General features: G+C 42.3%; 1 protein-coding gene across 5 annotated transcripts in view; it reads right to left on the reverse strand.

Moving 5' to 3' along the window:
* Positions 1-24,523, reverse strand: part of lrp1ab (low density lipoprotein receptor-related protein 1Ab) — an 83,639-nt gene that overhangs the window by 36,789 nt on the left and 22,327 nt on the right. For all 5 annotated transcript variants that reach the window (XM_083976108.1, XM_083976107.1, XM_083976106.1 and 2 more), the window contains exons 3-18: positions 21,274-21,411; positions 13,642-13,761; positions 13,214-13,342; positions 12,645-12,905; positions 6,625-6,787; positions 5,974-6,196; positions 4,798-4,987; positions 4,537-4,680; positions 4,149-4,385; positions 3,775-3,955; positions 3,195-3,417; positions 2,474-2,663; positions 2,221-2,343; positions 1,775-1,915; positions 1,261-1,386; positions 69-185 (exon numbers count right to left, since the gene is read on the reverse strand). In XM_083976108.1, the coding sequence (XP_083832234.1) occupies positions 69-185; positions 1,261-1,386; positions 1,775-1,915; positions 2,221-2,343; positions 2,474-2,663; positions 3,195-3,417; positions 3,775-3,955; positions 4,149-4,385; positions 4,537-4,680; positions 4,798-4,987; positions 5,974-6,196; positions 6,625-6,787; positions 12,645-12,905; positions 13,214-13,342; positions 13,642-13,761; positions 21,274-21,411 (2,706 nt within the window). The remainder of the gene's footprint in view (positions 1-68; positions 186-1,260; positions 1,387-1,774; positions 1,916-2,220; positions 2,344-2,473; positions 2,664-3,194; positions 3,418-3,774; positions 3,956-4,148; positions 4,386-4,536; positions 4,681-4,797; positions 4,988-5,973; positions 6,197-6,624; positions 6,788-12,644; positions 12,906-13,213; positions 13,343-13,641; positions 13,762-21,273; positions 21,412-24,523) is intronic.

Here is a 24,523-nt window from a genome sequence, read left to right on the forward strand (position 1 = left end):
GTCATCTCAAAATAAAATATCTGCTGCTCACGCAAAAGCAACAGAATAAACCCACGGTAGAGACTCACCACAAGAGTCTGGTTCATCGGAGCGGTCTCCACAGTCATCATCCAGGTCACATGTCCAGGAGAGGGGGATGCAGCGCCCACTGGCACAGGGGTACTGGTTGGGTGGGCATGTACGAGCTACAAAGTGTAAAACAGTTAAGATGTTGTAAATAGTTGTTCCTTTTTAAAATACAGTATGCCCCACTCAACATCTAAACTTGAAACAACTCATCACTGTTACGGACTCCATGCTCAAACACCTACCGGTAATAGATTACCATTAATTCTGTTGCAACAAATAGTAATTAATAATATGCATATCCTGAACACAGCACACTTATCTTAATCGAGTTAAAGGCTTTTTATAATCTCTTTCAGTTTATTTGAGATACTGAGATCGCTCTTATAAAAGCAACAAATGGTGCTGGCCAAGGACCGTTGCTGTGTTTCAGCCCATTATCATTGATGTGACAGATCAATACATTCTCCTCGGTGGTTTGTAAAATCACACTGACATAGTCAGGTTCCAAAATGTCTGCTGCAGAGGCAACTTATCCGTCTGCCCAAAGTTTCAACAGTCTGTTCACTGTTTCTCTTTTCACAATATCACTGTTCACGATCCTGCTTAGAAAAAAATATTCAACAATACACTTTTATTGTTTTATTAATGCACCAAAATTATTCTGCACCTCATTTCAGTTTCTTTTAGTGTGGGTTATGTGTTGAAAATACTCATCTGAAAACAAAAACCCAGGTTACATAATTTGTAGCTGTGTTTATTTATTCATGATATCTATTCACTGTATTTGTATTATTGCAATTATTGTAACGGTATTCAGTATCTTTTATCCTTCTTTAGCCTGACCAGGGACAAAGACTGCAAATTAGCTGAAGCTAGACGTCTTGTATGCATCGCATTTTTCATTCTTTGTGGCAATGTTGTATGTATCGTCCCTGTTAAATAAACATTAAAATAAAATAAATTACATAATGTATGAATTTGCCCGATCTGACGTCTGCAAACACCAGAGCAGTAGCATCATAGCTTTTGATGAGGTCTTTACAAAGTATTAAAATCTACCACAAAGGCATGAAACATCAACTTTGTGTCTCATATAATCAAAAGACAAATACAAAACTGAAATAACCTCTAAGCTACAAAGAACTCCAAAACATAATCACACCCTGAACGGTGCAACATGGTCGCCCTTACCAGAGCAGGTGGTGTTGGATTCATCTTCATCATTGCCGCAGTCGTTGTCACCGTCACAAAGCCATCGCAGGGGGATACAGCGGTTGTTCTGACATTTGAATCGGTCAGCGGGGCAGGTGTGCTGGTCTGCAGGAAGACGACAGGAAAGCGTGCATCAACACTTCTTTGTCAAAAACAGTTTTATTGTGAGATTCTTAAACACTGAGCAGACGGCTTTACTAACACTTTGTGTTTGATTAATAATTCTGTAACCCTTTAAATATGTCACGTTAAATGAAGTGCAACAAAATGAGCAGATCATCCAAGACAAATACGAGGGCCTGGTTCTCACTATCGCCTGATGAGGAGAAATCTGCCCAGTCAAATTACAGCCACATTACGCTGCATGGAAAGAGAAAATCTTGGAAACTACAATTTGCGCTCTGTCGGTTCACATTAGCTAGGACCTTTAAACACAATTTTTGTTTATCTTTGTTGTTGCTGTGTAGCCATGACAATGACGTGGCACACTTACGGCAGAGCCCAGGGGCCTCATCGCTGTTGTCCAGACAATCGTTGTCCCCGTCACACTTCCAACGCTCTTGGATGCAGCGGTTGTTCTGGCAGGCAAACTCCCCGGACTGGCACATGGGCGGGGGCACGTAGGAGGGGTTGGCTGGAGATGAGATCAGGGGATAGGAGCAGAAACAGATGGGCCACAAAGACAAGAGCAAAGTACCAAAACACAACAAATCAGTTTTCATTTCTCTTCAAGTTACAAAAATATAGATGGGGTTTCTTCAAAATGTCTCCACAGATTTGGAAGAGACTGGGGACGGTATAGCTTGCAAATGGAAAGTGCAGCCTTGAATTCTTTAACTGCCTCAACTCCTACTGAGTAATGAATTTTCCACAGCCTTCCACTCTGAACTTTGAAACCTCTCTACTGTTAAAGGAGCTAATGGTAGAGCAGCTAAGTACCTTTGCAGGTGACATTATCAACATCCAAGATTTGGTCATCGGCACAGCCACAGGACCTGCCGTTAGGAATGGCGAGGCACAGACTGCTGCAGCCTCCATTGTTAACTCGACACACGTTGGTGCCTGCACAAAGAGACAGACAAAGGAGACAGTGAGAGTACAGTAATAACAATAGAGTCTGCAGTGTTTTCATTGTTAAATTATACTCATCATTTGGTCATTATGAACTATAGTGGCAGAGATATAGGCCTACCTTGCTGCTGGTGTGCATCATACACTCTGATCTCAAAGATGGGCGGCCTCTCATTGCGGAGCAGGGTGACTGTCTTAGTGACTTGGTCCAGTTTGTAGATGCTGCCGCCACGATACTCATTCCAAAAGAGGAATTGTTTGTAATGACATAAGCCAAAGGCATGGTTAAGCTCCCGCCCCTCATACACCACCTGTTAAAGTCAGGAAACAGATAAATCTTGCGATCAGATTGTTGGAACTGCACATGTTTAAATAATGTATCCAGGACAGGAATTTTGCAATTTGGCCTTGTTGTGTCCTTGAAAAAAATATCTGCCCTAAGGTAAGACAGTGTGATAAATTAGCAAACAAATAAGATAGGAATTTCAACATATAGTCATAGGACTGGACCTTTGTGCAAACAATTAAATGCATGAATAAATTTAAAGTTGAAAACGTCTTGTTTGAGCTTGTTTTATGTATTCATGTATGTATTAATTTCACAGATAGTTATACATCCTTAGTCCTTAAATTACATTAATAATAGACATGGACTTAAAATCATTGTTTTATTTTATGGCCTTGCTTCCCTGGCTTTTGGCCTTTGTGCCCTCAAAAATTGACATCACAAAAGGCCATGTGGCCTTGCCCCTAAAATTATGAAATTCCAGGCTTGAATGTTTCTCTTCATCTGTAAATACACAAACATATTACCATCTCTATATTCCCTGTGCATTACCAACCTTTCGCTCAGTGGTGTTGAGGTAAACCATCTCAATCCGGTCGTAGTAAGCATCTACCCAGTACAGTATGCCCTGGGGAATGTCCAAACTCAAACCATTGGGCCACTGCACCGTTTTACTGGTCACAAACACTTGATGATTTGAGCCGTCCATCCAAGCTTTCTTTATCTTCCCTCTGTTGCTCTCTGCAGGGTCCTCCTCCCAGTCAGTCCAGTACATCCATCTGGGAGATCAGAAGACATCACATTCAGCGCCACAAGACTTTTACTGGAGAACTGAAGACTTCAAAAATGAAAAACTGAGTTGTGATGCTCTTTGATGGAACATCCCACGATACAAAAAAAGGGCTATCAAAAAATCATTTGAGAGCTCTTCAGCTCCCACTCACAAGTGTGACTACTGAGTTCAACAAAAAAAATCTACAGCACAGGCAGCCCACATAGATACAAGTAAGAAAACCTCTGACCATCATCTCCCACTACTGAATGCTGCTGCAGCCAAAAATCAAAACTCAAACATAGCATTTATGAGAAAAGAATATCAATTAAAATAACAAAAGCCTCCCCATCCAGTGTCTCACCCATTCAGGGGGTCTACCACAATGGCACGAGGATGACTCATCTTTCCCTCAATGAGAGTCTTGCGGGTCTGTGAAGCCTTCTCCAGCCTGGCAACACTGATAGTCTTCTTAGGCCCATCGTCTGTCCAGTAGAGATTACCTCCCATCCAGTCTACCGCTATCCCCTCTACTGTGTGGATACCTGAGATAAGCAGAAGAAGCAAGTTTGAAAAATGAACCATTAGCCAGCCAATTCAGGATGAATATGAAGAGAAGAAAGTGAAACTGATATGGAATAACCTGACTGAGTTCTTATCCTCCATAAATTCTTTGTAGCAGCTAGGATTTTGTTGAAAAGTAGAAATAGATTCCAGATCCTATCGCTTCAGTCTTACCTTCCTTTAGTATGGTGTCTCTCTCTGTGCCGTCAATCTTCTGTCGGCCAATTATGTAGCTGGTGGCATCAGCGAAGTAGATAAATTCACTTGCGGCGTGGTAATCCAGAGCTCGGGGGTTCATCAGGTTCTCAATGGGGATCATGTACTCATCAGGCACCTTGGCGTTCATGTCCATGCCCCTGATGATTCCAGGACGACCCTTACCGTACACCAAGAACAACTCATGATCCGGTTCTGCAGAGGAGGAATTAAAACAACACTCTCAATGATGTCATCACTGCGGACACTTTATATTACATCCACCAGTCATAGCTGCTGAGGCTGATGGGGATAATAAGTTTATATGTTTGTCAAATCAGAGGTTTCCTTCATTCTCAATACTCACTCTTGCAGGACTTGCCATCACTACCGAGGCTGAATCCGGAGCGACAGCGGCAAGTACGGGTTTTGTGGCTGTTGCTCAGCAGACAGATGTCAGAACAACCTCCAGCCTTCCCGAACTGATCCAGGGCACACGCATGGCTGCGCACTAAGCAAATAGAGCAAGGCATAAAAACAACAGTCATGAAATAGTACACATTAGCAGCAGACATGGATCTAATGTCTCAGAAGTTCAGATTTGTGCTGCGCCTTCCGGAGTAAGGACCTTGAGGTTGGCGCCTCTGGTGGTACACATGGAGTGCAGCTCCCCGGTCGACCCGCGTCACCACCTGGAAGTCAGAGCTGTTGAAGCGGTTCACTCGGATCACGCTGGTCTTGGGGTTGAGGTTGCCCTCATCCGAGTTTGTAGCATACAGGTAATTCTCAAAAACAGTCAGTCCATAAAGATGCTCAATCTGAAATATAATGAGACAATGAAGAAGCAAAATTTAACACATCTTAAATTTGCTTTTGAAAGTGCTGACATTTTGGGTAAAACAACTCATGGTGCGTGACTAATAGTTTGTGGGATATCGTTTGTGTACACTGTATACTTTTCTAACAGAGATAAAGGCAGAGTTTGTGTAAACTTGGCACAGGGCAGCATAATTGCTCCACTTCCCATTTACTGTTAAACAGAGAGGTTTTACTTTTTATAAGGGTCTGTACTGTGCAGTTCTCCTCTACTGTCAGAAAGATGTATGGGTCGGGATCATGTTACCTTACCCCTCCTCTCTCTCTGACTCTCTCTCACACACACACACACACACACACACACACACACACACACACACACACACACACACACACACACACACACACACACACACACACACACACACACACACACACACACACACACACACACACACACACACACACACACACACACACACACACACACACACACACACACACACACACACACACACACACACACACACACACACCACCACCTACCCATCACAGTCCTGATTTCATTAAGATCATTACTCCACTATAAGTTTAAGGGCTTCACTTGGGCCAGACTAATATGTTTAGAGAGGCACTAGCCTGGAAAATCACACACTCCTTAACTAATATCAATCAAGGCAATAAAAAAGAACTTATCCCCAGGAGGGGTAGACTGTCTTTGTCTAGGTACACAGGAGACAACTAGAAATTAGTGCTGCTTCTAAAGAAGATTAGATTAAATCAATGATGATACAGATTTGTAAAGCAGATGTTTCATGTCTCAAAGGGATGATTAAAAAGTCAACAGGGACTGTGGCCTATTGCTGTTTGCTGAAATGTAACCTTTCAAATGAAGGCTGAGCAATTTGAGGTCTACACTGAACTGTATCTCTGGACATTTGGGGATGAAGCTTTTTTTTTTGTGCATGCACCAATCCCTTTGCCTCACCAGCAGGCCTTGGATGATGGTGTGTCGGTTTTTGCCCTCATAGTCGACCACTTCAATGTAATCCAGATAGGCATCAGCCCAGTAAACCAGGCGGTTGACCAAGTCCAGGGTGATACCATGGGGGAAAACGATCTTACTGTCCACCAGCTTAGTGCGGTTCTGACCATCCATGTCACAGCGCTCCACCCGCGGCGTAGACCCATAGTCTGTGAAGAACACTTTACTGTAGCAGAAGGAGAGAAGAGGAAGGACGGGAAGAAAAAGACGACGGTGCAGCGTGAGAAAAAATGTCATTAGCGGTCGGCGGTCGTTATGTTTTATTACACAATTTACCAAAAAATAAGCAATATGTGTTACTCATTATAATGAGTATAAATGATTTCCCGAGCAAAATAAAGAAGTGATACTGAAAAAAGGAACTACATCAGGTACCAGATTGTCAGTATCAGGAACCTGAAACAGCCAAAATGCAAGTGTTGATGTGGCACACTAGTGTTCGTCTAGGTTTCCATCTGGAGGAAGTGCTTTGATTTTTGACTGCCTGCTTGCTCAGCACGTTGTCTGATCATAAGACAGCATTTTCCTTTAAAGTGTTGCTCAAACAGTACTGAGGGTAGTGTTAGGTCAAGTAGGCTGGAGGGAAGTACAGACCCCATGGCTGGGTCCAAGGCAATGCCCTTAGGGTTATACAGCTCCTGGTCCAGCAGGGTCACACATGTCTGGCCGTTCTTGTTGCAGACAAACACCCGATCGTCCACGTCATCCACAAAGTAGAAGTTTCCGGTCAGCCAGTCGATAGCCATCTGCTCAACATCTGAGAGACGTAGAGCAGAGAAGAGAAAAAAAGAGCCTCATGAGAGTACAGTCATATAACTATTAATCATAAACCAAGATCACTTCATAATGCCATGACCCTCTTCTCAGAAGTGCCCACCCTCTTGAAAAACACAATAACAGTGCTGAATTAATGAGTCTCTGTCCTGCCCTCTTCTTATCTTTGATTAAGGTTAGCATTGGAGAGAGAAAAAAACACAAAAGACAGATATGGATACACATACAAGGTGAAAGCCTGCACTTTCTAAACTGATCTTCTAGTAACATAGACTCTCATCTGTAGGGAGACTCAAGACTTGTTTTAGGAGATGCATTGGAACTGACTGACCTATTCTAAATACTAAAAATGACAACAAACAGAAAGTCAGTGCCAGCTAAGCTTCATTTGGTAAAAGGGATTGTTAGCATATTGCTACTGCATAGGACCCATTTCAAGTGTGCACGTTTTCATTCACTAAAATAAAGAAGCCATTGTCCCTTCTAGTATTGATGTTTGGATCAAGGTGGATCATTTCTCATAAGCCATCAGTCTTCAGGCAAGATTGTGTTAAATTTCAATTTTAAAGTTCAATGGCTAGCTCACAAGGCCGCATATAGATGTGAGACCAGTTAAAGGAAAATCCATGGACTCTACTGGAGGAAAGAACAAGTTTCTTCGATATTTTCTTATTTGCTGTTAAAGCGGTGGTGGAATACGCTCACATAGTAAATTTGTCATCTGTGTGAAATAAACCAAATGGCTTGGCCATGGCAGCACATATTCATGACACATACATTTTAGGGATAGAATTGAACACCAAGTGACCTGAAATACTGTTGCAATACGTCTCCAAAAGGAAGCCGACATTATGCAACCCGGTTACTAAGCTAGAAAGAGGAAGCTTTGCAGATGGAAACCCTTACATATAGATATACCCCCAGCATTGGGAAATTAAGTCCAAAGTTAGCACTGGAAACATTTCTCACTCCCTCAGAACTCTGTCCTGGATGAGACTGGCTGCAGAAGTCCCAGACCACAGGGAGACCCAGCTTGAAGGGGGGGCTTGAAGATACAGTCTTGTGTTTTAACAGCTGCCACCACGATTCCTTTCAAAGCAGAACACTGTATACACACATGCACATCACACAGACTCTCTATTCACACATATACTATCAAAGTGACCACAGGTGTTTCTCCAGTTATTCCAATGGACAACTTTGATGTCGGGGTACACGACTGGGTTATAACACTAACAACAGTGAGTTTGCCATCAGACTACCCCAAGTCTCTGATTATTATTATTTTTTTAATTAAAAGTTATTTTCAAAAAACGGCCTCAAAGGCCCCAACAATGACAATGCTGCTGAGATAGAGCCAAAGCAAGTTGCACAACAGAGCATACACACATCTGGACTCAATGTAGAAACCCCACCTACCAAACGTACACAGAGCCTCAGAAGGACAGCCCCACATGGGACTTACAGTATGTTTGGTGCAACAATGTAAGCGGAGAGGAGGGGAAAATGGGAAATTATGAAGGATTTTGGGTCAGTGGTCAGGAAAGAAAAACGGATATAGGCCTGCTGATGGAGAAATAAATTCATCACAAAACATCAAAAGCTGTGGTGCAGCTCCAATCTGGAAATAATTTATGGACAATGGTGGTGGTCATCTTACATCTAAGAGGGGAATAACAGTAAATATATGAGCTAATAAAGAAATCACAGTAAAAGAACAGAAGGAGGGAGTAGAAACCAATCCAAGATGTTTCATAAACATCACAACCAAGACTCTGACAAAGGAGGTTTGTCATGCAGCTAAGAGAGATAGCGATACTCCCATTGGTATCAAGTCTTAACCCAAACCCTAGAAAGAAATCCAGCTGGAAGCCTGGCTGCACAAGGCATTGATTAGACTCATATAGAGCCACTTGTGCAACACAGTGAGTAATGCGTTGTGTAACAGCCTTCAGTTAGTGGACCACCTCATCCAAAGAGCCAGCCAGTCTGTTTCACGTCCTCGCTCATTCAGCTTCTGGTAAGTGGAAAGTTTGCTGGGAAACTGAATGAACCCACCCTTTTCTCTCCATCCAACAACCTTGCACTCACAGCCACTTTTCACTTCCTGCCCTTTAACACCTACCAAGCTCACACTACTCTGAGGAAACATTTCACAGACCGAGGGGGTCTTACTGGCAACAACAAACATGCTTTCCGCCCTAATAACATAGCTATTTACATACAGGGCCACAGCTTTAAACTAGTCACACACCTCCACTCTATTTGCATGTGTTTGCAAGTTTTCCTATATTTATGCGTTAGTGCAAAGCAGACAGGAATCATCATGTGGCTTCCATAATCCTCCCTGTGCCAAGAAGATCCTATTAATCTGTGTAAAAACCTCTTTGACCTCTCTAGAGCACAGTTTTAGAGTTTAGCGATTATGATTTTCCATAAGGATCTGACATATGACCTCTATTTAAGAGGCAGTAATTCGTAGGATGTTATGCCAGTTTTAAATCTCCCACTGCAGCAAGTGAAACAGAGAGGTTACTGACAGGAAAGGAAGGTCTGAGAGCAGGGGTACTGTGACACAATTCCACCCATGACCAAAAGGAAAAAGAAGAAAAACGAAAACATGTTCTGTTTGGATGCAAGAATAATTTGGTAGGAAGTTACCCTTTGGTTTAATAGGCATCTTTCCTGATCAAACTATGAGTATATAATCCGATCTCGACACACAATCTGTGGACTGATGCATTCTGGAAAAAAAGGCGATGAAAGAACAAAGACAGAGAGAGGAAGGGGGACTGAATGATGGACACAGGGACATGCAGAGAAGTGCTGGTCCCTGCTGTGGAGTTCCGCTCAGAGGGTGGAGAGGTTGGGATGACTAGGCTCTGCTCCCCTTTTATCTTCCCAGTCAGGGAAATCACACATGCAAACAGAGCAGGCCACATCTGCAACTCTCGTCTACTTATCTGCCCTCCTCTCTCAGGCTCCCAGAGGCTATAAATCACCCTCTTTGTGCGAACCCTGACCCCAAACCCCTTGCCTCCATGGTTTCATCCATACCCATCTAAGGCCAATCCACAGGTCTGCCCATCACACTTTCTGGAGTGCACCTGAGCCCTGCTTGTTATAAAATATAAAATAGTGCTGACAGAGTCTGTGTTGGTATCAATTATATGATCAGAATTTGTTTGAAAGAGCAGGTTCCCTTTAAAGTAGAGGTAAGACATATGGGTAAATCGAGAGGGACAGAGTTCGCTCAGGTCAAGCTTAGCTAACATTTTAAAGCATGCGACCACAAGGGAAACCAAACATGCAGTATACGGCCCCTCCACTACATTAAGGGTGGGCGTTTGCTCCCTTATCACAACTGAAATCCAATCTGACAAGACAGCAAAGATTGTGGAGTCACAGTCTCTTCCCTTCCACACAGTGTGGACCAACTCATCAGAAACTAAGACAACCTCCACTAACAGTTAACAGACTTTAAAAAACAAAAAAACAAAAACAAAACAGAAGCATTTTTATTTAAATGAAAATTTGCACCATTTCACAAAATAATTACTATAAACTTTGTGTATAGCTATTGTCACTAGATACAATATCTAAATGTCAACCCACCTCTCTGATGCAATTTCCTTGGGGAAATACTTGAAATGCAGAGTCAGCTTACTTTGCCCTACTCATTGTGAATGCTGCAATACCCCAAAATTCAACTGAAAGTTACTGCCCAAAACGGCTCAAACTGATATCATCATCTGATACCTAATCAGATGCCAAGGAAATTGCTCAACAGAGGTTGGTTGCCACTAAGATCTTGTATCTAGTGACAATAGCCTGACTTTAGTTTTACTGAAATTATGAAAGGAAGATTCAAGTAATATCCAACACAATAACCCCCTGCAACAACTGAGGATACTGAAAATTATAATGCAAGTCATTTCAGGCTGGCTGAAATGCACGGTACAGTAGAAGCATTTTATAATCTGAGATGTTCACAAATGGGGCAGACATTTCAAATCTTAATTCATAAAAGGTAATATGTCACCAAGTAATGGGTGCATGAGTCAAAGGTATTTGGGTCGGGGTGTGTGTGTGTCTCTCTGTCTGACTGTGAGCCTCAGCTATGAGTGTGTTTAAGTGACCTGACTGGACAGGACCTGAGACGGCCAGAGGAATGTAGAGGCTGTTCAGGCTGACATAACCCAACAGAGGAATGTAAATACCATCTGCATGACCACTCGCATACACACAGACACACACCTCCAAGGTACAGCAAATCACTACCTTCTCTCTCTCCCTCTCATTTTATCTATACCCTGTCTCCTGAACTTCAATCTGTCTCTCAGGGTCCCCCTCGCCCCCATTCACCCCTGAGACCACTTAACAAAGCGGCGAAATCAAAAAGCCAGAGGAGCAAGCCAAGACAATGAGTGTGAGGTGGGATACAGCCCACTCATGAGAGTGCCGTGAATCAGCTGGGGAAAAAATAATAATAATTTTAGGACGCTGGGGTTTACTGAGCCCCCCAGCCTCGTCTGTGCCTCGGCTGTCAGCAGCGACAGCAGGTACACAAGCTTAATTTGAACTGGATATGAGCCGAGGCACTAAGCACGTTGCAGGTTTTGTGAGCCGCATTACAGGTTCTACACAAACATCTTCCCCACTTGTTTTCTCCATGTCTGCAGTTTCAAGCCTGGGGCTAATTCTCAAGGGAACAATTCCCACACGCACCTACGTACAAGCACACGCACAAACCCACAGCCTGGATTATATTTTGTCTAGGTCTCTGCCCCCATCCTTACAGAGTAACGGCTCTGTCAGCCAGGCAAATAAAAACAAACCTTGTCAGACTAGTAATCAGAGATATATCATGTCAGCATTATATGAGTCATTCTCTCAAAGGGAAGTGTTCCCATGCTGTGTATGTTCATCTACTTGTGTCTGTGTGTGTGTGCGTGAGTTAGGATGGTGCCCATGGCCATGATGATCTAAATAACACAGAGCAAACGTTTCACTTCTTGTTGTTTATCAGTTGTGGTCTTTATTGCCTGACTACACACAAAAACATGCACTTACACATGCATCTACCTGCAGTACACCCCAGGACAAAATGTGCAGTGCTTGGGAGAACTTAACATGGCCTACCCAACTGCAAATGTCATCATGGCAGAAATCAATGACGGGAGTTGGAGTACATCCGATTAGATTCAAACACATCAGGCGAGAGCAGTAGAAAAATACATACAGGTCTCTAAATAGTATATAAATCAAGCTGCACAGTAGGCTACTGTTTGCCTGTCAGGAAATGCGCAAACTAACGCCTGAAGGCACGCTGGCAGCCTTATATGTATCGTATCACCGTAAGTCAGCTCTACACATATTGCCTCTACAGGATGATTTAGTGTGTGTCGGGGTGCCCCTGTTCTTCAAAGAGAAACCTTTTGGAAAATAAAGCTGGACTCAGCGTTTCTAGTTGGCACTTTTATGCTGGTATGAGCAGCTTTCTGAGATGAGACTGTATTGCTTCACATCTTACGTTTGTCTGAGCTAGCAAATGAAACGCTGACCATTTGATTCCTGGGGCAAAGTATGGAAATTTCACACAGAGTGAGTTGACAACTTGAACTGACTACCTGAGCACTGCCAACGTGCTCTCATGCAAGGCATTCATTTCTGTTCCACAGGGGTTCCTACAGCTTAACTGTCATGTTTTCAGTGTACCCGACAACATTTTTTATAGGAAAGCTGTGAGTGGAAAAAAACATCTAGAAAAAAAAGGCTCATCAATTTCTGTTACAGTCGGATGAGATTTCTCGATTTTTGTGAATGAAGGTACTACTCACGGTGCAGGCTGAGGGAGATGTTGATGGTGCGGATGTTTATGACAGATTTCAGGTCAGGGATGTTGGCGCACTTCAGTTGGGTGGCGGCAGGGGTGTCACCCACATCTATCCAGCACACCGTCTCGTCAGCATAGATGAAGTCCATAGCCATGGTCTGCTTGGTGGTGATGGTGGGTAACCGGGACGTGGAGCCACTCAGGGAGGTGCAGCGGATGTCATGCAAGTTAGCGATCAACAGCATGGGCAGACGATCCACTGGCTCTGATGATGATGATGAAGAATGTGATAGAGCGTGGGGTGGGGTGGGGCATGGGAGAAATAAGGGGGAGGGGGAGATGGAGAGGAGTCAAAAGGTCATCCATTCACCGCATACCTGTAACACATCTCTCTCTCCAGTAAACAAGCTTGTAAAACAAACAGGGATGTCACACCATGCAGATGTGATTATCTGATATAGTACAGCAGGGGAGCCATTTCCAACAGGGAACCAAATCAACTCTAATCTTTTGTTGGTTTAGTAGGAACAGCATCCTTGGGCTCTGCTGCGCTTTTTGCATGTGTGTTCTCACCATTTTTGGCTTTGCAGGAGCGGTTGTCTGGCTGCAGCAGGTAGCCCTCCACACAGCTGCAGGTGTAGGAGCCCTCTGTGTTCGTGCACGTCTGACTGCACGTCCCGTACACATTGCACTCGTTGAAATCTATAGAGGAACAACAATATATTACAGAGGCAGCCAGCGATGAGATGTATAGGGATAGTACTGTACTTGTTCACAGCTTATGCAACCATTTCTTTAGGTGGGGCAGAAAAGAAAAGCAAATTCTCAAATATGCACTTATTTTCTACCAGGGGGCATGTGGATTAAAGAAACTCTAATCTTCTCTACATGTTGCCCCACGCTAATTCCAGCCAGAGAACAGAAAAGTCAGAGTAATCAGATGAATACTTTCAGTGTTACTTTAGCAGAGCGAGAATATATCTGCCAAATCACCCACTCACCTTTACATGTCTTTCCATCTGCAGCAACCTCAAACCCATTTCTACAGTAGCACTTAGGCCCATCATGAGTCACAGCACAGCGAAACTGGCACCCATGGGAAGCACAGTCTGGTGCTCGTTCTGTACCAGAGAAAAACACAGAGACAGAGAATGTTACTAACTGTGAAGGCCAACACTGATGGAGAAGCTTTGATTTACAAGGCAGAGAAACACGGATTACAATGGCAGCAAAGTGAAACCTGTCTAAGTAACTGTCTACTTGATCAGGTTTGTACACAGATAAGCTTTCAAATGTTTATGTTAATCCCAGTGCAAGACATACTGTTAATATCCTATCACATCTCCACTGGGAGATCAGATAGGATTGTGGTTGCATGTGCATGCATGTGTGCATTGACAGAGAGAGAGAGAGAGAGAGAGAGAGAGAGAGAGAGAGAGAGAGAGAGAGAGAGAGAAAGAGGGGGGGGGGGGGGGGGGGGGTACACTCGTGCACCAATGTGTGTTCATCTGTGCATGTGACAGACCAAGTTGATTTGAATGTGCACGCGTTAGAGGGCCTCTTCTTTCCCGCCCCCAAGGGAACTCAAGGACACATCCTTTTGGCAGGAAATGAAAGAGGGGCATCCACACATCCCCTCACCATGCTCTCTATAGGGTGTGTGTGTGTGTGTGTGTGTGTGTGTGTGTGTGTGTGTGTGTGTGTGTGTGTGTGTGTGTGTGTGTGTGTGTGTGTGTGTGTGTGTGTGTGTGTGTGTGTGTGTGTGTGTGTGTGTGTGTGGTGATATGTGCGTCTAGGCTTGGGAATAATTGGGATAGAGTGTCTATTGTAGATTGAAGTGATGCGTCAGAGAGGGACTCACATCTGACATTACAAAGCAAATTATATTTCATCTTCTATCAGCTTAAACCTCTAATAAAGAGTCTTGTGACCTCAGGCTTAGAAAATATTTCATTACTTTGGTAATGTGTGCACCCACCAAAAACGGGGATGTGACACGTGGCGTGGGTCTTGCCCTGGAGTTCATTCAACCCAAACCACAGAGCTGGGAGAGATGTCTGTGAGTACATGCCAACAAATGGACAGGTATTATCCTGATGAGTTTATTCAGTAATATTCTGTTTATGTGTCTCCTGTCCCTATGTCACACATGTAAGTAGAACTTCCCTGAATTATTCCTGAATGAAGACAGTGGCATGATTTATGACAGGTTTGTATTCTCAGGCTGCAGACAAACAATGCAACAACCTCTAGCTCCCCTTTGAAGCTCCCAGCACAGCTGCCACAGCAATATTCAGCAGCCAGTGCAACCAAAACCATCACATATCAACATTCACGCTCCAAATGCTATTATAAAGAGCAAAACTTTTTTTTTTTCTTTTTAATATGTTTATTTTTACACTTTCTATTGTCCTGTCACTGTGAGTTCATTTCATTTTTACTTTTTACTTTACTTTTGATTATGTTGTGTCAGTTTGTTACTGTAACTTTGTTCTTGAAAAAAATCAAGAAGAATAAAATTGACCTCACTCTCCAACAAAAAAGGTTAGTGGTCACACACACATAGTGATGCATACAGTAGTTAGTGATAGTATGGCTGTGAAGAGTGTAGATTGGACCAGTGAAGGGCTTAAAGGCCCTTGGCACTCTGGGCCACAATGACCCTTTTGTTGTTGCCCCACTGAAAGGAAGAGTCCCCCAGCAAGCACTGTGGCCCCATATCAAATCCATTTACCAAGCCCCAAACTGTGAGAGACCACAGGCAGCTACCAAGCTAAAATACCCATAAATGTGCCTCTGTTCAGGATCTGTTTGTTCTGTTTTGTTACCTGAGCTATGGGTGGCCAATAAGGACAAAATTACTATTATTATACAATCTTCCTTAACATTATCTCAATACCAACCTGCAATGATACAAATTCCATTGTAGACTTGTGTCCACCCATTTTTCTAAATGTAATTTTGCTCTCAGATAATATAATTGAATAGAATTAAAATAATAATAACAATTCAGATTTTATCTAAAGAAATTACCAATCTCAAATTTAACATATCAGATTTTGGTTGACATAATTGTGTGCAGAAATAATAAATGTTACTGCATTGCCGAGGTAACAAAGACAATATTATTGGATCTCTAAATCATATTTTGACTAATTTGGTATTTACAAAAAAAAAAAAAATTACTTTCCTGAGGCAGATTTTCATTTTGGAATGTGAATCTGCTAAATACTTCTGCTCTTCAAACCTAAGAGCATTTGCAGGTGTTTAATGGCAGGCAGACGTGCCATGGAGACTGAAGCAGAAAGCAACAGCGCAGTGTCAACAGAGGTGGAAACAAGCGCATAAAGGGCTTAGGGATATGGAGTGGTAAGAACGTTCCAGCTCCAAGCAAACAAGAAACAGCAGCGTGTCAGATGTTTGACCAGGGGTTAATGAACGAAGCAAACAAATCACACACTGACACACTTGAGGCCTTCAGTCCTAAACAAGCATGCCAGAGCCATTGATCGTTCCACTGCATGGATGGAAACCCTCAATTTCACTCATCTATAGTTCTTTAAGGGGAAGCCGCCAGAGTATGAACATGTTTGTCAGTCGGCACACTAGGCTTAGTTTCACCTGATGACATGAGACAGTTCAAAAACCAAAAATACCCTTATGTTGCAAGACTGTGTCAATGAGAGTTTGAGTCAAATGATGAATTTGTCACGCATGCACGATAACATCACATCAAGAAAATACAAGATGAGATCCTGTTACAATCCATAGATTGCAAGCATTATAATGTCAATATGAACAATCTAAAGATGTGTCTGGAGCCAGTCCTTAGCTTCAGTAGACTAGACACAAGGTTGTCAAATGACTGGCTGTGCTACCAACACACAAAATGCACACGAAACGAAATGAAAGAGCAGAGCAATAAGAAAAACGGTTCATTAGCAGAGACAAAAAAGAAGAGTGGGAGAAGAACTGCTCTTGGCATCTGTCCATAACCACTGTATGAGAAAAAAAATTATGAAAGTTGACATTTTGTGGTAAAATCCAATCATTGGGTTGAAGGGTCTGTGCAACAGGGTGACGCAGGTCGAATGAGACAGAGACCAGGTGGTTCTGGGGTCACGGCCATTATTACGCAACAAACCTGTCACGACTGAATGATTTCATACACGTCTCTCCTTAAAAAGATCAGCTCATCTATCCATCAACTGGCTTGAAACCAAATCCCATTTCTTACTAAAAACCTAACATATGATAAGCCTGTCTCCATTTTCAAAGTGGAAGCTGAACTGAAACATCACCTCTATAAACTACTGCAGTGTGTGACATTGTAAAGAAGAGGTTATTCCCACGACATTCCTACCTTTGTGCTCTCACTGTCTGGAAGCATGTCCACACATGCCCTTGTCCTCTACCTGCAGCTGACAGCAACCTACTGTTCCCCTACAGGGCTCCATCAAGTTGCCCAACTTCTTGTTCTTACACTTAATGTCTCATTCATTCTACATACTCCAAGTATTTACTCCTACCAATAGAATGTATTTCACTTTGCCTGCTCAAGCTGATCCTGGTCCAACTTTAATATTTTCACAAGATGCTATTTCTTGATTGTATAAGGTGCATCTGTGTCTATACTATATTTCTATCTATGCTAATTGTTTGCAGTGTAAGACACAATTTTCATGTAATAAATTTGCATTCTAGTAATGTCTACCAATCTCATCTCAGTTTACCGTATCACCAAGGTTAATTAAACAAAAAAATCAGACCCAGTGTAAGACAATGCTGCTCACTCCATGAATATGTTGTTATGATATTGTTTCATAGTGCATTTCATAACTGATAAGTAGAATAACTAGAAAAGTGAGCCATGCCTGGCACTGCTAACTAGACATAAAGGAGATAAAACTATGTAGGTATGTGAAAGGCTGCATAGTCAGAGGGAGTGAAATGACTATTTGCAAACACAAGCAGGGCAGCGGCTTGAGTAATGAGCAAACAGTAGCTATCATAGTCCCAAACAGTGGCAGCATGCTGCCTCAGACATCTAAATCTAAACTTGCACAAATAATCAAACACAAATGTACAAATACACATGGAAAGTGCCCACAGTATTGCAACAGCAAACATTCCCGGACACGTGCCAAAGAAAATCAATACTTCTATTTTCTTTAATCTGCAGCCCATTTTGAGTAAAGGGTTTACAACACAGGAGTGTCTCTACATACAGTGATGGGTAAAAGACTAAGTCAATAAAAACAGGTCTTATCATGCAGGACAACTCTAACGGCAGCCAATAAACTCATTTAGGTCAAGACCCTCTCATGAATAAAGATGAAAATGTGGTCTTTCCAAAAGCAGCCTCAGGTCACCTATGATTCTCATTCCACAGTTAGTGGGACATGAAGGACAATGAAAGCCCACCGCATGCATAAACAATAGCATCAGGCCTTGACAACAATCAGGGGTCCCTTTTGGACAGCGAGAAAAAAGGAAAAGCTCTTAAGAGTGCTGCCATGACCCCATTTTTCTTTTCCCTATCAATCAGTCACTTCTGAGGGAGGCAGGTCTAAAGCCTCGCTCTCCCATGAGAGGCCCCATCACCCACAAGTTACAGAGAAAGGGCAAATGAAGGCCCACAGATCAATGAATAGACTCAGCTTTCACTCATAGAGAAAAACAACACAACTGCCAATTGTGTGTAAAGGCTACATTTAGTTAAATAGGCTTTGTTAAATATAGTCTTGGGACTATTTGTTGTAATTTGACCAAAGACCCGAAGTTAGACTAGCATAATTGTGTGACAAGCATCACTGGACTACATCGGAAACAAGTCTATTGTTTTGTATGTTTTTCCTTAATGCTCTTGGGAAGGCACCAGGGCCCAGTCGTACGCAGGAGGCTACGACTGAATTGTGTATTTCCTTTTTTTGTTATTTCAAAAGTTGTAAAGTATTTTAGGTTTTCTACCAAAGATACTATTCAAGTTCATTTTAGATAAAATAGCATATAACAATGGCAGGTCTAAAGCCTCGCTCTCCCATGAGAGGCCCCATCACCCACAAGTTACAGAGAAAGGGCAAATGAAGGCCCACAGATCAATGAATAGACTCAGCTTTCACTCATACAGAAAAACAACACAACTGCCAATTGTGTGCAAAGGCTACATTTAGTTAAATAGGCTTTGTTAAATATAGTCTTGGGACTATTTGTTGTAATTTGACCAAAGACCCGAAGTTAGACTAGCATAATTGTGTGACAAGCATCACTGGACTACATCGGAAACAAGTCTATTGTTTTGTATGTTTTTCCTTAATGCTCTTGGGAAGGCACCAGGGCCCAGTCGTACGCAGGAGGCTACGACTGAATTGTGTATTTCCTTTTTTTGTTATTTCAAAAGTTGTAAAGTATTTTAGGTTTTCTACCAAAGATACTATTCAAGTTCATTTGAGATAAAATAGCATATAACAAACACTAAAAAATGCAAACTTCTTCATCTGGACTGTTAGGGTGTAATATGACTGGCAATGGCGTTTCCCAAACATTTTGATCCATGTTGACAGCATGATAATATGTTCAAGTTCTGATTTGTTTTCACTTTGCTTTTACCTTTTCAAACAGTCAAAAACACACAGATCAAGTGTCAGACTAAAAGCCTTGGAACCGTACTACCAGTAACAACCTTACCACCCATCACAACACCACTGAGCCCACCTGATTACTCCCTGATATCATTCCTAAACGTAATTCATGCCAGCTAATCTCAACTCTTGCCACACACTATGAAAACAGTGAGGAAATTTATTTAAGTCAGATAAAATTCCTGCTTAACCTACCTTGCTACGCTCCCCTTTCTAACCACTCTTGTCAACAACTTTGGCAGAATTACTTGGACACACTGACTGACAAAGTGTGCTTTCAGACATCAGCGCCCAGGTACACTTGCACAACCCTGCAGTTTGTACAAGAAAACACTAGGAAGCTTGTGAAAGGCCAGCCAGGCCTTTCCCTGGAAAGAGGGGAGCTCACAAACAGCAACGCCAAAAGTTTGTGTGTGGGGTAATGGGTGTGTTTGGGTGTGTATTTACAAGAATGTGACTGTGTGTGTGTGTTTGTTTGAATACATGCATGCATTACAGGCACATGAACATGTAGCTGTGTGCACGTATGTGTGTAAGTTTAGGTGTGTCGTGACCATTGCCGCACTGAGGACAGCTGGACTTGTGTCCTCGGGGACAGCCTGTGCATGCTGTGACTGGATGATGTCATTGCTTCGTTGTAGGCTTGTCCAGCAGTGATGACCAACACGTGGGATACAAACAATCTCACTCGCTCTGTACAAGTGTACACTTCATCTGTCCAACAGTTCCTGTGCTTTGCTTGCCTTATGTTATCACACTAAAATGATCTGACTTTGATTAATGGCTTTAATCTCATCCCTGTGTAGAAGATTTGTTTTAAATACATGTAAAGACACATGGAAGTGAAACAACAAAGAATTCTGAAAATGTCAATTTCATGTAAAATAATGGAAAAACCTAAAATACACAAAGTCTCAACTGTTATAACAATAAAAAGGGTAAACAATAAATAAATAAATAAAAAGAACTAACCTCAATGTATTATTTTAAAACCTACATGTGCCTACCTTTGCAGATACTCGTGTGGCCAATAAAAGCTTTGGTCAACACTCCGAAATTAGCATAAAAGATAAGGTGGTCCAAGATTAGAAACAATGTTTAAAAACCTGGCAGCCCCACCTGTTGTTACAGGACTTTTGTGCTAGTCATAAATATTTGATTAAGCGATTTCATATTCCGGGAAAGGCATATTGATAATGTATCGCTACTACAACAAGTGGATTGGAGAGACAAACAAAAAGTGGTGCACAATAAAAATTAAAAGCAGTCATGCATCGCAGCATGAGTTATTGCAGCTATAAACAGGCAAAGCTTCAGACAGCTTTATCTGAGACTGCCTGGCTGAATACTGAGGCAATCCTCTGAGGCCAGTCAGTGTTTGCTCCTTTGTCTGTAGCTACAAAGACCAGCACTATGGACTCAATATGTTCCATCTATCATTCTTCTGTAGTCCCTAATTAATAGTAGAGGATTTGATGGGATTCTTCTTCAGCTGCATCTAGGCTGAATGCTCATCATTCCCGCAGGGATTGGGGAAACATCCTCATAGCTGAGCTGATTGATAAATTAATGACTTTTTTCCCAAGAAAGCCAAATTCCATTGTAATTGCACAAGCCAGAGCAGGCCAGCTCATTAAAGGGCCTAACAGAAGAGATTATTGGATAGATATTATAGTTTTGGATGGGACGACAGGGAGATAGCAGTTTTTTTGTAGAACAGAAGCCGATTGGTCATTTTTGACCCACAGCAAAGGGCAACACTCTTTTGTGTGTGTGTGTGTGTGTGTGTGTGTGTGTGTGTGTGTGTGTGTGTGTGTGTGTGTGTGTGTGTGTGTGTGTGTGTGTGTGTGTGTGTGTGTGTGTGTGTGTGTGTGTGTGTGTGTGTGTGTGTGTGTGTGTGTGTGTGTGTGTGTGTGTGTGTGTGTGTGTGTGTGCGCGCGCGTGCATGTGTGTGTCAGAAGATATATTGAAAGTGATTGTGCCATCTGTTACCTCTGCAGTGAGGACCCTCGTCCCAGCCGTCAGAGCAGTCGGGGACTCCATCACACACTTTGCTCATATGGATGCACACATCCAGGTCCAGACACCCGTGATCATTGACAGGACACTCGTTCACTCTGTTGTGTGTGCCTGGAACACAAGCAAGACACATCTAAGGAAACAAAGCAGTAAAAAGCAACAACAAAAAACAAACTCCAACAAATAAATAACTCGTGCACAATGGTGAACAGAACATGTGTATTTGTGCTCTGCATTATGTCCTCCAGCCTACAAGTAATAGGACATGGGCAGTCGCAGTCAAGATCAATCTTTATTTAATCAGTTATTTTCACTGAGATCACTGAGAGACCAGCACAAAGCGGTACATGGTGCTGTTGTGTTCTTCTATCCACTGCATCCTCCTCTTTCACTGTACTTGTATGATGATATGATGACAAAACCTTATGAAGGTTATGGTTACATAATTCAGGGATTTACTGCAGATATTTCTTAAACTGGAACTCTAACTGCTGTTACTCTTCCCCCCCATCCATCACCTGCACCATGTGAGAGTTCATGATTTGGTTCATATGACAATTCAAGTAAAGTCTATGAGTCAGCAGATCATCATCACGATCAGACTGATACATCAGCTGACTTCAGCTTATTGCAGATACTTGTGCTGATGTTGATATCAGCCGATTAATGCCAGCAAATTGCTGCGCAGAAATACCAAACTAGGTTTGAGGTTATTTAGAAACAGTGTGTGTCACCATTACATAGTTTGTCAGTGAGCGAGCACTGCCAAGCTGATGTCCTGCCCAGGGATCCACAGCAAGATTGTTGTTTATGCAATGTGTTACATAATTTTTTTTTTTTAACTGATGGATGACAAAGCAGCTTTCTTTCCTTTCAGCTTTGTCGTACAGCCTATTTGAGGGTTTCACTTTTTCCTCCTCGAGTTTCAGTGAGGTCAGGACCATCATCAGGGACGATACCACCTCGGTAGATTTACCTGTCACACTGCCTAACTATAAAGGACCTAAGGTCAATTGGCTGCCAGTCTTAATCACAGCCTCTAATTACTATGAGCTATGTTTTATCTTTCTATTCACTGCCATAGGCCTGAAGTTTTTCAATTAATTTCTCCTCTGTTGTGAGGAGGACAGTCTCATCAATCAGCGTTAAAAAGAAAAGTCAGTTTAGAAAACAATCTTCTCTGAATCTGCATGTCATCATTTTCATACATTAGTCTTGTGGTCTACGGACTGAAATACAAAACTGCAGAAGACTGCCGCAAGATAAAGGTTTGAGGTGAGAGAGTTAAACCTTCCCTGCAGGTGTCAGAGAATGAAAACAAAAATAGTATGCACATATGACCTGCTTTACGTGCATGGTTTAAATATGTACTGAATGACAGGTAATGAAATGTCTGCAAATGTTGAAGGAAAACAATTATACTTTTTTTTTTTTAAATAAACAAAGATATATGGGATCTTAAGATGTATAGAGGGCAGAGGAGACAATATGATTTGCTCTGGTCCTTTTTTTTTTTTCCTATTACCAGCGTCAGACCAGAACCGTCGATGAAATCTCTTCCTTGCACTTTCTCCCACTCTTCTCTCTATCTCTCCTCTCAGCCCACACTGCAGAGCAAACAGTTTGCTTTGGCTGTTTTTCCTCTTCTTCCTCCTCCTCCTCCTCCTCCTCCTCCTCCTCCTCTACCTCTCTCGCTCTCTCTCTAACATCTGCTGACCCATTTTAGAAAAACACTAGAAGCAGAGAAAATAAAGTTTGCTTCCTTCACAGGAAACGATCTGTAGAGTTCTATGGGTTATGTGTGGCGCTGGTTGAGATTTTGATAGCATGATATCTGCATATGCACAGTCAGAGCTGTAAACCTGATTCAGATGCCTTCTTCAGAATCTCATACAGGCAAAGTCTTTGGTGTCTGAATATTAAGCAGCTGTTGCAGCCAAAATGCAATTCCTTTGACCCTTACTTCTGCTTTTATCCATTTGGAGCTTCTGTGTATCTGAACTGATAGTCAAGGGGATTGAGAATGTGGCACTGTACAGATTGTAACTTCAGCTAAGAAAAACCTAAAGTATGATTGACATGACTCCACATGATATAAAGGATTTTATTTCTGTGCCATGCACATTTCACACAAGTAAAGACGTTGGAACTTTTTATAGCTAAAAGGAAATGAAAAATACATATAACTCAATAGATAAGACTTGATACATTGTACCAAGACAAGTCATGTCTTTATAAACCAAAGTGTGGATGCATAAAGACTTATATGTGGGAGAACATTTGCCTGCATGTTGACATTCCCTGAAGGAAACCACATGAGTCCTCTCTATCCATCCGAGAGATTAATAACCACACACAGAAACATTACATGTAACTCAGATAAAACAAGTGCCTTAAAGTGACAAGAGCTTCCAATAATGATCCCACCACAGCAGCCTGTGTGGAAAATGTGCCACATTCAAACAGAGAATTAGCTTCTAATACATCTGGCTTAGGGAGAAGGAGAGTAGCTTGGCCAACTGGGGGATGCTAGCATATTAGCAGCCCTCCTACAGTCTCGGCCTCTAAGCCAGCCTGATTTACATTCAATAAACTGCCAACCTGGGGATTTCTACATAAACTGCAGTACCGGGAATAAACTGTCATGCACACTGGAAATGAAACCCCTGCCAAGGATTTAGCACAGTATAAGAGACACTGAATGCCATCCGTACACATCAGTGTCTCTGCAACTATGAATACAAGTAAGTATATTTAACAAAAAGTGACATATTAAGGATTCAGCAGTCAGACTGATTAACTAATATGGCAACTGTGTGCTTCAGTGTCTCAGGATACTTATACACAACACACCTTTCCAATGGACAGGCAGCAGCAGGAGGCTGAATAAGTTTTTTGGATACGCGCTATAACTGCCAGTAATACACAACAGCCAGAATGAATTGTTTGAGTTCCACAACACAGTAATACCTTGGCAGGAGCTGAATAGGGACCAGCAGCAAAAAACGAAATAGAAAAAGGACAATATGGAGGATTAAATAACTTTGCAGGAGGGACAATGGAGAGAAACCTGCTCCAGTTTGGGAAGTTGTTGGCAGTGCATTACAGTAAGCCCCCCCCCCCCCCCCCCCCCCCCCGCAGTAGCCATTTTCTGCGTCATCTGTCAGTAGAGCCAGAGCATTACTGAGGGCAAAGAACACAGCTGAACTTCTGATCTTCTGTC

The sequence above is a fragment of the Trachurus trachurus genome (assembly GCF_905171665.1).
Source record: "Trachurus trachurus genome assembly, chromosome: 7".
Classification (NCBI taxonomy): domain Eukaryota; kingdom Metazoa; phylum Chordata; class Actinopteri; order Carangiformes; family Carangidae; genus Trachurus; species Trachurus trachurus.